Source organism: Platalea leucorodia (genome assembly GCF_965183815.1).
Source record: "Platalea leucorodia genome assembly, contig: HAP1_HAP1_SCAFFOLD_232, whole genome shotgun sequence".
NCBI lineage: Eukaryota > Metazoa > Chordata > Aves > Pelecaniformes > Threskiornithidae > Platalea > Platalea leucorodia.
The window spans coordinates 58,206-69,803 of record NW_028121332.1 but is presented as its reverse complement, the minus strand read 5'-3'; the positions used below and the strand labels follow the sequence as shown (position 1 = coordinate 69,803).

At 75.1% G+C, this 11,598-nt stretch overlaps 1 protein-coding gene across 1 annotated transcript in view; it reads right to left on the bottom strand.

The window, feature by feature from the left end:
- Window positions 1-326: 326 nt before the first annotated feature.
- The window catches only part of TMEM143 (transmembrane protein 143), a gene marked incomplete at its 3' end in the record, with an annotated part of 14,738 nt that continues 3,466 nt past the window's right edge, over window positions 327-11,598 (bottom strand). The window contains exons 3-9 of the mRNA XM_082338771.1: window positions 11,364-11,468; window positions 8,803-9,024; window positions 6,277-6,410; window positions 4,122-4,401; window positions 2,900-3,065; window positions 1,032-1,287; window positions 327-375 (exon numbers count right to left, since the gene is read on the bottom strand). Coding sequence (XP_082194897.1) covers window positions 327-375; window positions 1,032-1,287; window positions 2,900-3,065; window positions 4,122-4,401; window positions 6,277-6,410; window positions 8,803-9,024; window positions 11,364-11,468 — 1,212 coding nt within the window. The remainder of the gene's footprint in view (window positions 376-1,031; window positions 1,288-2,899; window positions 3,066-4,121; window positions 4,402-6,276; window positions 6,411-8,802; window positions 9,025-11,363; window positions 11,469-11,598) is intronic.

Below are 11,598 nucleotides of genomic sequence, written 5' to 3'. Positions count from 1 at the left end.
CCTGTTGTGCTCATGACGTCACCCTGTTGTGCTCATGACGTCACTCTGCCGTGGCTGTGATGTCACCCTGCCGTGGTTATGATGTCACCCTGCCGGGGCTGTGATGTCACTCTGCTGTGGTTGTGATGTCACCCTGCCGGGGCTGTGATGTCACCGTGCTGTGTTTGTGATGTCACCCTGTTGTGCTCATGACGTCACCCTGTTGTGCTCATGACGTCACTCTGCCATGGCTGTGATGTCACTCTGCCGTGGTTATGATGTCACCCTGCCGCGGCTGTGATGTCACCCTGCTGTGGCTGTGATGTCACCCTGTTGTGCTCATGACGTCACCCTGCCGCGGCTGTGATGTCACCACCGCGCAGCCCTGTGACGCCGCTGCGCGGCACCACCGGGGGCGGGGGTGACGTCAGGGGCCGGGTGTGATGTCATAGCCGCGTGTGATGTCATCAGCTGGCCCGTTTCCCCCCTCCCCCCGCCTCCCCCGGAGGAATAAAAGCCGGATGCCCCGGGGCATTGTGGGTAATCGAGGGGGTGCCCCAGGGCATTGTGGGTACTGGGGGGTATTGGGGGTGCCCCGGGGCATTGTGGGTAGCGGGGGGGGGGGTAATGGGGGTGCCCCGGGGCATTGTGGGTAGCGGGGGGGGGGGTAGCGGGGTGCCCCGGGGCATTGTGGGTACTGGGGGGTATTGGGGGTGCCCCGGGGCATTGTGGGTAGCGGGGGGTATTGGGGGTGCCCCAGGGCATTGTGGGTAACGGGGGGGGGGGGGTACCGGGGTGCCCCGGGGCATTGTGGGTAACGGGGGGGGGGGGGGGTACCGGGGTGCCCCGGGGCATTGTGGGTACCGGGGGGTATTGGGGGTGCCCCGGGGCATTGTGGGTAGCGGGGGGGGGGGGTACCGGGGTGCCCCGGGGCATTGTGGGTACCGGGGGGTATTGGGGGTGCCCCGGGGCATTGTGGGTAGCGGGGGGGGGGGGTAGCGGGGTGCCCCGGGGCATTGTGGGTAGCGGGGGGGGGGGGGGTAGCGGGGTGCCCCGGGGCATTGTGGGTAGCGGAAGCAGAGGCCGGCTGCAGCTGGGCCCCCCCGTTTATTGCTGCGGCCCCCCCGCAGAGGCCGGGGCCCCCCCCGGGGGGGGCGGGGGGGGGGTGGGGGCCCCCCCCCAGGCCCCGCAGGCGGCCGCAGGCCCTGCGCGCCGGGAAGGCCAAGGGGAGGCCGAAGCGGCGCCGCAGCCAGGCCTCCACCTCCGCCTGCAGCCGGGCCTCGGCCTCCGCCGCCGGCACCGCCGGGCCTGCGGGGAGCGGGGGCGTCGGGGGGCCGCCACCCCCGGGGGCCAGCGACCCCCCCGGGACCCCCCCAGGGACCCCCAGGGACCCCCAGGGACCCCCCCAGCGACCCTCAATGGGGCCCAGGGACCCCCAGGACCCCCCCAGGGACCCCCCAGCGACCCCCCAGGGACCCCCCCCAGGGACTCCAGGGACCCCCCAGCGACCCCCCAGGGACCCCCAGGACCCCCCCGGGACCCCAGGGACCCCCCGGGACCCCCCCAGGACCCCAGGGACCCCCCAGGACCCCCCCAGGGACCCCCAATGGGGCCCATAGACCCCCAGGACCCCCCCCAGGGACCCCCCCAGGGACCCCCAGAGACCCCCAGGACCCCAGGGACCCCCCAGGACCCTCAGTGGGACCCCCCAGGACCCCCCCCAGGGACCCTCAATGGGGCCCATGGACCCCCAGGCCCCCTCAGGACCCCCCCCAGGGGACCCCCAGGACCCCCGGGACCCCTCCAGGACCCCCCCCAGGGACCCCAGAGACCCCCAGGACCCTCAATGGGACCCCCCAGGGCCCCCCCCCCAGGGCCCCCCCAGGGCCCCCCCCCGTCCCCAGTGTCCCCCCACAGCCACTGTGTCCCCCCCATGTCCCCAATACCCCACGTCCCCCCCCCATCCCCCCGTGTCCCCCCCATCCCCCTGTCCCCGTGTCCCCCCATGGCCCCCCCATCCCCACGGCCCCCCCTGTCCCCCCAATGTCCCCTGTCCCCCACCTCCCCCCCCGCCCCCCCTCATCCCCCGTGTCCCCCTGTGTCCCCGTCCCCTCGTGTCCCCATCTCCCCCCCATCCCCCCGGCCCCCCCGGCCCCATGTCCTCCCCTGTCCCCATGTCCCCTGTGTCCCCCTGTCCCCCCCCATCCCCACGTCCCCCCGTGTCCCCCACATCCCCCCATGTCCTCGTGTCCCCTGTGTCCCTCTGTCCCCCCGTCCTCCATCTCCTCCCACGTCCCCGTCCCCCCCCATCCCCCCATGTCCCCCTGTCCCCATGTCACCCCGTGTCCCCACGTCCCCCCACGTCCCTGTGTCCCCCCATGTCCCCACACCCCCCTGTGTCCCCCTGTCCCCCCATGTCCCTGTGTTCCCTGTGTCCCCCCACATCCCCCCATGTCCCCCTGTCCCCTCACGTCCCCCTGTCCCCCCATGTCCCCGTGTCCCAATGTCACCCCATGTCCCCACGTGCCCCTGTATCCCCCCATGTCCCCCTGTCCCCCCATGTCCCCCCCGTCCCCCCCCATGTCCCCCTGTCCCCCTGTCCCCCCCCATGTCCCCCCATGTCCCCCCGTCCCCCCCTGTCCCCCCATGTCCCCACGTCCCCCTGTCCCCCCCATGTCCCCATGTCCCCCCATGTCCCCCCATGTCCCCATGTCCCCCATGTCCCCCACGTCCCCCTGTCCCCCCCATGTCCCCCTGTCCCCCCGTCCCCCCCATGTCCCCCCATGTCCCCCCGTGTCCCCCCGTGTCCCCATGTCCCCATGTCCCCCCGTCCCCCCATGTCCCCCCATGTCCCCATGTCCCCACATCCCCCTGTCCCCCCCTGTCCCCCCCCGCCCCCCCCCGCCCCCCCCGCCCGCACCCCGGCAGCGCGGCAGGAAGGTGTGCGCCAGCAGCGCTTCCTTGGTGGCCTCGTCCTGCGCCCGCCGCGTCAGCGCGGCCACCAGCTCCCCGTGCTGCGCCGTGCCGCGCCGGTACCGGCTGCGCGCCAGCTCCAGCGCCGCCGCCTCCCGCCGCCGCGCGAAGGCCTGCGGGCAGCGTGCCGGCTCGCACGCCCTCGCACGCCCTCGCACGCGCGGGCCTCGCGCGGGCCTCGCACGGCCTCACATGCACCTCGCACGCCCTCGCACGCCCTCGCACGCCCTCGCCTCACGCGGGCCTCGCACAGGCCTTGCACGGCCTCACATGCACCTCACACGCCCTCGCACGCCCTCGCACGCCCTCGCACGCCCTCGCCTCGCGCGGGCCTCGCGCGGGCCTCGCACGGCCTCACATGCACCTCGCACGCCCTTGCACGGGCCTTGCACGCCCTCGCCTCACGTGCACCCTGCACGCCCTCGCACGCCCCTCGCACGCCCTCGCCTCGCACGCCCTTGCACGGGCCTTGCACGGCCTCACACGCACCTCGCACGCCCTTGCATGGGCCTTGCACGCCCACAGCCTCACGTGCACCCTGCACGCCCTCGCACGCCCTTGCACGCCCTCGCCTCGCACGCCCTTGCACGGGCCTTGCACGGCCTCACATGCACCTCGCACGCCCTCGCACGGGCCTTGCACGCCCACAGCCTCACGTGCACCTCGCACGCCCTCGCACGCCCTCGCACGCCCTTGCACGACGGACCCTGTGCCCCCTCCGACACCTGGGTCCCCCCCCCCCAGTAGCCCCCCCCCTCCCCTCGCCCAGTAGTCCCCCTCCCCACCCCAGTAGCCCCCGCCCCAGCAGCCCGCCCCAGTAGTCCCCCTCCCCACCCCAGTAGCCCCCCCCTCCCCTTGCTCAGTAGCCCCCCTCCCCACCCTGGTAGCCCCCCCCAGTACCCCCCCTCCAGTAGCCCCCCTCCCCACCCCAGTAGCCCCCCTCCCCAGTAGCCCCCCTCCCCATCCCGGTAGCCCCCCCTGGTAGCCCCCCTCCCCGCCCCAGTAGCCCCCCCCGCCCCAGTAGCCCCCCCCCTCAGTAGCCCCCCTCCCCACCCCAGTAGCCCCCCCCCCCCCTCAGTAGCCCCCCTCCCCACCCCAGTAGCCCCCCTCCCCGCCCCGGTAGCCCCCCTCCCCAGTAGCCCCCCTCCCCGCCCCGGTAGCCGCCCCACCTTTGCTCCCCGCAGGCCGACGGCGGCCCCCAGGCCGAGGAGGAGGATGGTGGCTCCCACCTTGAGGTCGGCCATCAGCCCCAGCCCCAGGTTGAGGAAGACGAAGGCGGCCCAGGCCGCCAGCCCCAGGTGCAGGCGGGCGCGCGCCAGCCCGGGGGTCCGCACGCGCCCCCGCCCCAGCAGCAGCTCCAGGGCCTCCAGCGGCACCTCCCTGAAGGCCGCCAGCTCCAGCCCCGCGCCCCGCGGCCGGGCCACCACCACCACCCGACGGAAGTACCGCCTGCGGGGGACCCGCGATGGCACCCCCAAACCAGAGACCCCCCAGCACCCCACCCCCAGCACCCCCAACCAGAGACCCCCCAGCACCCCACCCCCAGCACCCCCAACCAGAGACCCCCCAGCACCCCACCCCCAGCACCCCCAAACCAGAGACCCCCCAGCACCCCACCCCCAGCCCCCCCAGCACCCCCAAACCAGAGACCCCCCAGCACCCCACCCCCAGCACCCCCAGCACCCCCAACCAGAGACCCCCCAGCACCCCACCCCCAGCACCCCCAAACCAGAGACCCCCCAGCACCCCACCCCCAGCACCCCCAACCAGAGACCCCCCAGCACCCCACCCCCAGCACCCCCAGCACCCCCAACCAGAGACCCCCCAGCACCCCACCCCCAGCACCCCCAACCAGAGACCCCCCAGCACCCCACCCCCAGCCCCCCCAGCACCCCCAAACCAGAGACCCCGCGGCCCCAGCACCCCACCCCCAGCCCCCCCAGCACCCCCAAACCAGAGACCCCACACCCCCAGCACCCCCAGCCCCAGCCCCCCCAGCACCCCCAAACCAGAGACCCCGCGGCCCCAGCACCCCACCCCCAGCCCCCCCAGCACCCCCAACCAGAGACCCCACAGCCCCAGCACCCCACCCCAGCCCCCCCAGCACCCCCAAACCAGAGACCCCGCGGCCCCAGCACCCCAACCCCAGCCCCCCCAGCACCCCCAAACCAGAGACCCCACGGCCCCAGCACCCCACCCCCAGCACCCCCAGCACCCCCAAACCAGAGACCCCGCGGCCCCAGCACCCACAGCCCCAGCCCCCCCAGCACCCCCAAACCAGAGACCCCGCGGCCCCCCCAGCACCCCACCCCCAGCACCCCCAGCACCCCCAACCAGAGACCCCCCAGCACCCCCAGCACCCCACCCCCAGCACCCCCAGCACCCCCAAACCAGAGACCCCGCGGCCCCAGCACCCCACCCCCAGCACCCCCAGCACCCCCAAACCAGAGACCCCGCGGCCCCAGCACCCCACCCCCAGCCCCCCCAGCACCCCCAAACCAGAGACCCCACAGCCCCAGCACCCACAGCCCCAGCACCCCATAATCCCAGATCCCAGCACCCCAGATCCCAGCACCCCCAGCACCCCAAAACATGGAGACCCCAGCACCCCAAACCCCAGCCCCCCCAGCACCCCAGATCCCAGCACCCCCAAACCTGGAGACCCCACAGCCCCAGCACCCAAAGCCCAGCACCCCGAAACACGGAGACCCCAGGACCCCACCCCCAGCACCCCCAGCACCCCAAATCATCGCACACCCAAAGCCCAGCACCCAGCACCCCCGCTATGGGACCCCCCCACCCCCTATGGGCCCCCCCCCGGGACCCCCAGCCCCGTGGGACCCCCACTATGGGACCCCCTCCCCCCTGGGCCCCCCCGCTATGGGACCCCCCACCCCCCCCATGGGACCCCCCCATCTCCCTATGGGACCCCCCCCCATGGGACCCCCAGCCCCATGGGTCCCCCCCGCTATGGGACCCCCCACCCCCCCCCATGGGCCCCCCAGCCCCATGGGACCCCCCCGCTATGGGACCCCCTCCCCCCATGGGCCCCTCGCTATGGGACCCCCCACCCCCCCCCCATGGGACCCCCCCCACCCCCTATGGGACCCCCCCATGGGACCCCCCAGCCCCATGGGTCCCCCCGCTATGGGACCCCCTCCCCCCCCATGGGACCCCCCCATGGGACCCCCCACTCCCCTGTGGGACCCCCCCCACCCCCTATGGGACCCCCCCATGGGCCCCCCCCAGCCCCCGCTATGGGCCCCCCAGCCCTATCCCCCCCCCCCCCAGTCCCCCCAGTCCCCCCAGTGCCCCCCCACTGGCCTGTGTGGGGCCGGGGGGGGGGCGGCCGTAGGGCCAGCGGCGGGGGGGGGGGGAGGGGGGGGGGGCAGGGGCCCCACCCGCTGCCCCAGCGCCCAGAACTGGATCTCCTCGTACTCCTCCAGCCGCACCGACACCTGCGGGGGGGCACTGGGAGCACTGGGGGGAAACTGGGGGGCACTGGGAGCACTGGGAGGGCACTGGGAGCGCTGGGGGGGAAACTGGGGGGCACTGGGAGGGCACTGGGGGGGAAACTGGGGGGCACTGGGAGCACTGGGGGGGCACTGGGGGGGAAACTGGGGGGCACTGGGAGCACTGGGGGGAAACTGGGGGGCACTGGGAGCACTGGGGGGGGCACTGGGGGGGAAACTGGGGGGGAAACTGGGGGGCACTGGGAGCACTGGGGGGAAACTGGGGGGCACTGGGAGCACTGGGGGGGCACTGGGGGGGCACTGGGGGGGGAAACTGGGGGGCACTGGGAGCACTGGGGGGAAACTGGGGGGCACTGGGAGCACTGGGGGGGCACTGGGGGGGAAACTGGGGGGGAAACTGGGAGGCACTGGGAGCACTGGGGGGAAACTGGGGGGGAAACTGGGGGGCACTGGGAGCACTGGGAGGGCACTGGGAGCACTGGGGGGGAAACTGGGGGGCACTGGGAGCACTGGGAGGGCACTGGGGGGGAAACTGGGGGGCACTGGGAGGCACTGGGGCACTGGGAGCACTGGGAGGGCACTGGGAGCACTGGGGGGGGGAAACTGGGGGGCACTGGGAGGCACTGGGGGGGGCACTGGGGGGGAAACTGGGGGGCACTGGGAGCACTGGGGGGAAACTGGGGGGCACTGGGAGCACTGGGAGCACTGGGGGGAAACTGGGGGGCACTGGGAGCACTGGGGGGGCACTGGGGGGGAAACTGGGGGGCACTGGGAGCACTGGGGGGAAACTGGGGGGCACTGGGAGCACTGGGGGGGCACTGGGGGGGAAACTGGGGGGCACTGGGAGCACTGGGGGGGAAACTGGGGGGCACTGGGAGCACTGGGGGGCACTGGGAGCACTGGGAGGGCACTGGGGGGGCACTGGGGGGGAAACTGGGGAGCACTGGGGGGAAACTGGGGGGCACTGGGAGCACTGGGAGGGCACTGGGGGGGAAACTGGGGGGCACTGGGAGCACTGGGGGGGAAACTGGGGGGCACTGGGAGCACTGGGGGGGCACTGGGGGGGAAACTGGGGGGCACTGGGAGCACTGGGGGGGAAACTGGGGGGCACTGGGAGCACTGGGAGGGCACTGGGAGCACTGGGGGGGAAACTGGGGGGCACTGGGAGCACTGGGAGGGCACTGGGGGGGAAACTGGGGGGCACTGGGAGCACTGGGAGGGCACTGGGGGGCTGGGATGGGGCTGGGGGGGCCCACGGGTGCCAGGATGGGGCTCCATGAGGGGTGCCCCCCCCAGCCCCCCCCCAAGGCCCCCCCAGACCCCCCCCCACCCCCCATGGCCCCCCCAAGGCCCCCCCAGCCCCCCCCCATAGCCCCCCCCAAGGCCCCCCCATGGCCCCCCATGGACCCCCCCAGCCCCCCCCATGGCCCCCCAGACCCCCCCATGGCCCCCCCCAGACCCCCCACCCCCCCAAGCCCCACCCATAGCCCCCCCACGCCCCTCACCCCCCCATAGCCCCCCCATGACCCCCCATAGCTCCCCCCCAGACCCCCCATGCCCCCAAGGCCCCCCCATAGCCCCCCCCCAAGGCCCCCCCAGACCCCCCCCACCCCCCATGGCCCCCCCATAGACCCCCCGATAGCCCCCCCCATGGCCCCCCCCGACTCGCAACCCCCCCATGGCCCCCCCCCATGGCCCCCCCAGGCCCCCCACCCCCCATGGTCCCCCCATAGCCCCCCCCCAGGCCCCTCACCCCCCCCACCCCCCATAGCCCCCCCCATGGCCCCCCAGACCCCCCACACCCCCAAGGCCCCCCCATGGCCCCCCCAGGGCCCCCCACCCCCCAAGCCGCACCCATAGCCCCCCCATGGCCCCCCCCATAGCCCCCCCCGGCCCCCCCACCCCCCCATAGCCTCCCCCCCAGGCCCCCCCAGACCCCCCATGCCCCCAAGCCCCACCCATGGCCCCCCCATGGCCCCCCCCATAGCCCCCCACCCCCCCCATGACCCCCCCAAGGCCCCCCCCACGGCCCCCCCATAGCCCCCCCAGGCCCCCCCATGACCCCCCCCGCCCCCCCAAGGCCCCCCCCATGACCCCCCCCATAGCCCCCCCCATAGCCCCCCCCATGGCCCCCCCATGGCCCCCCCCGCCCCCCCCGCCCCCCCATAGCCCCCCCATGGCCCCCCCCGTCCCCCCACAGCCCCCCCCATAGCCCCCCCATGGCCCCCCCCATGACCCCCCCCGCCCCCCCCGGCCCCCCCATAGCCCCCCCATGGCCCCCCCCCATGACCCCCCCCGCCCCCCCACGGCCCCCCCATAGCCCCCCCATGGCCCCCCCCCATGACCCCCCCCGCCCCCCCCCCGCCCCCCCACCCACCTGCACCTCGTCCTGCGGGTGCTGCACCAGGAGGGCGAAGGCGATGGCGGCCTCGGGCAAGCGCTGGAAGTTGGCCTCGGCCAGCAGCGGGGCCAGCGCGGCCACCACCCGCCGCTCGCGCCGGCCCCCCGGGGCCCCCCCCCGGGGCCCCCCCCCGGGGCCCCCCCCCGGCCCCCCGGGGGCCCCCGTGTCCCGGTCGGGGTCGATGGGGCCGTACAGCGCCTGCGGGGGAGAGGGGGCTGCCCCATAGCGCCCAGTGCCGCCCCATGGCACCCAGTGCTGCCCCATGGCACCCAGTGCTGCCCCATAGCGCCCAGTGCTGCCCCATAGCGCCCAGTGCCGCCCCATAGCGCCCGGTGCTGCCCCATAGCGCCCAGTGCTGCCCCATAGCGCCCGGTGCTGCCCCATAGCGCCCAGTGCTGCCCCATAGCGCCCAGTGCCGCCCCATGGCACCCAGCCCTGCCCCATGGCACCCAGTGCCGCCCCATAGCGCCCGGTGCCGCCCCATGGCACCCAGTGCCGCCCCATAGCGCCCGGTGCTGCCCCATAGCGCCCAGTGCTGCCCCATAGCGCCCAGTGCCGCCCCATAGCGCCCGGTGCTGCCCCATAGCGCCCGGTGCTGCCCCATGGCACCCAGTGCCGCCCCATAGCGCCCGGTGCTGCCCCATAGCGCCCAGTGCTGCCCCATGGCACCCAGTGCTGCCCCATGGCGCCCAGTGCCGCCCCATGGCGCCCAGTGCTGCCCCATAGCGCCCAGTGCCGCCCCATAGCGCCCAGTGCTGCCCCATAGCGCCCGGTGCTGCCCCATGGCACCCAGTGCCGCCCCATAGCGCCCGGTGCTGCCCCATAGCGCCCAGTGCTGCCCCATAGCGCCCAGTGCCGCCCCATAGCGCCCGGTGCTGCCCCATAGCGCCCAGTGCCGCCCCATAGCGCCCAGTGCCGCCCCATAGCGCCCGGTGCTGCCCCATAGCGCCCAGTGCCGCCCCATAGCGCCCAGTGCTGCCCCATAGTGCCCGGTGCTGCCCCATAGCACCCAGTGCCGCCCCATGGCACCCAGTGCTGCCCCATAGCGCCCAGTGCTGCCCCATAGCACCCAGCCCTGCCCCATAGCGCCCAGTGCTGCCCCATAGCGCCCAGTGCCGCCCCATGGCACCCAGTGCTGCCCCATAGCGCCCGGTGCCACCCCATAGCACCCAGCCCTGCCCCATAGCGCCCAGTGCTGCCCCATAGCGCCCAGTGCCGCCCCATGGCACCCAGTGCTGCCCCATAGCGCCCAGTGCCGCCCCATGGCGCCCAGTGCTGCCCCATAGTGCCCGGTGCTGCCCCATAGCACCCAGTGCCGCCCCATGGCACCCAGTGCTGCCCCATAGCGCCCGGTGCTGCCCCATAGCGCCCAGTGCTGCCCCATAGTGCCCGGTGCTGCCCCATAGCACCCAGTGCCGCCCCATGGCACCCAGTGCTGCCCCATAGCGCCCAGTGCTGCCCCATAGCACCCAGCCCTGCCCCATAGCGCCCAGTGCCGCCCCATGGCACCCAGCCCTGCCCCATAGCGCCCAGTGCTGCCCCATAGCGCCCGGTGCCGCCCCATGGCACCCAGTGCTGCCCCATAGCACCCAGCCCTGCCCCATAGCGCCCAGTGCTGCCCCATAGCACCCAGCCCTGCCCCATAGCGCCCAGTGCTGCCCCATGGCACCCAGTGCCGCCCCATGGCACCCAGCCCTGCCCCATAGCACCCAGTGCTGCCCCATGGCACCCAGCCCTGCCCCATGGCGCCCAGTGCCGCCCCATAGCGCCCGGTGCCGCCCCATGGCACCCAGTGCTGCCCCATAGCACCCAGTGCCGCCCCATGGCGCCCAGTGCTGCCCCATAGCGCCCAGTGCCGCCCCATGGCGCCCAGTGCCGCCCCATGGCACCCAGCCCTGCCCCATAGCGCCCAGTGCTGCCCCATAGTGCCCGGTGCTGCCCCATAGCGCCCAGTGCCGCCCCATAGCACCCAGCCCTGCCCCATAGCACCCAGTGCTGCCCCATGGCGCCCAGTGCTGCCCCATAGCGCCCGGTGCTGCCCCATAGCGCCCAGTGCCGTCCCATGGCACCCAGCCCTGCCCCATAGCGCCCAGTGCTGCCCCATAGCGCCCAGTGCTGCCCCATGGCGCCCAGTGCTGCCCCATAGCGGTGGTAGCGGGGGTGGGGGTGGGTGGGGTGGGGGTGGGTGGGGGTGGGGTGGGGGTGGGGTGGGGGCGGGGTACCTGGAGGTGCAGGTGCAGGCGGTGGTAGCGGGGGTGGGGGTGGGGGGTGGGGGTGGGTGGGGTGGGGGCGGGGTACCTGGAGGTGCAGGTGCAGGCGGTGGTAGCGGGGGTGGGGGTGGGGGTGGGGTGGGGGTGGGTGGGGTGGGGGCGGGGTACCTGGAGGTGCAGGTGCAGGCGGTGGTAGCGGGGGTGGGGGTGGGGGTGGGTGGGGGTGGGGCGGGGTGGGGGCGGGGTACCTGGAGGTGCAGGTGCAGGCGGTGGTAGCGGGGGTGGGGGTGGGGGTGGGTGGGGGTGGGTGGGGTGGGGGCGGGGTACCTGGAGGTGCAGGTGCAGGCGGTGGTAGCGGGGGTGCAGGGCCTGGTCCAGGCGGGCGGCGAAGGCCAGGAAGGCGGCGCGGGCGGGGCCGGAGGCGTGGAACTCCTGGGGGTCACGGGGTCACGGGGTCACGGGGGGTCACGGGGGGTCACGGGGTCACGGGGTCACGGGGTCACGGGGGGTCACGGGGGGTCCCCCCATGTCCCCACGTCCCTTCCATGTCCCCGTGTCCCCC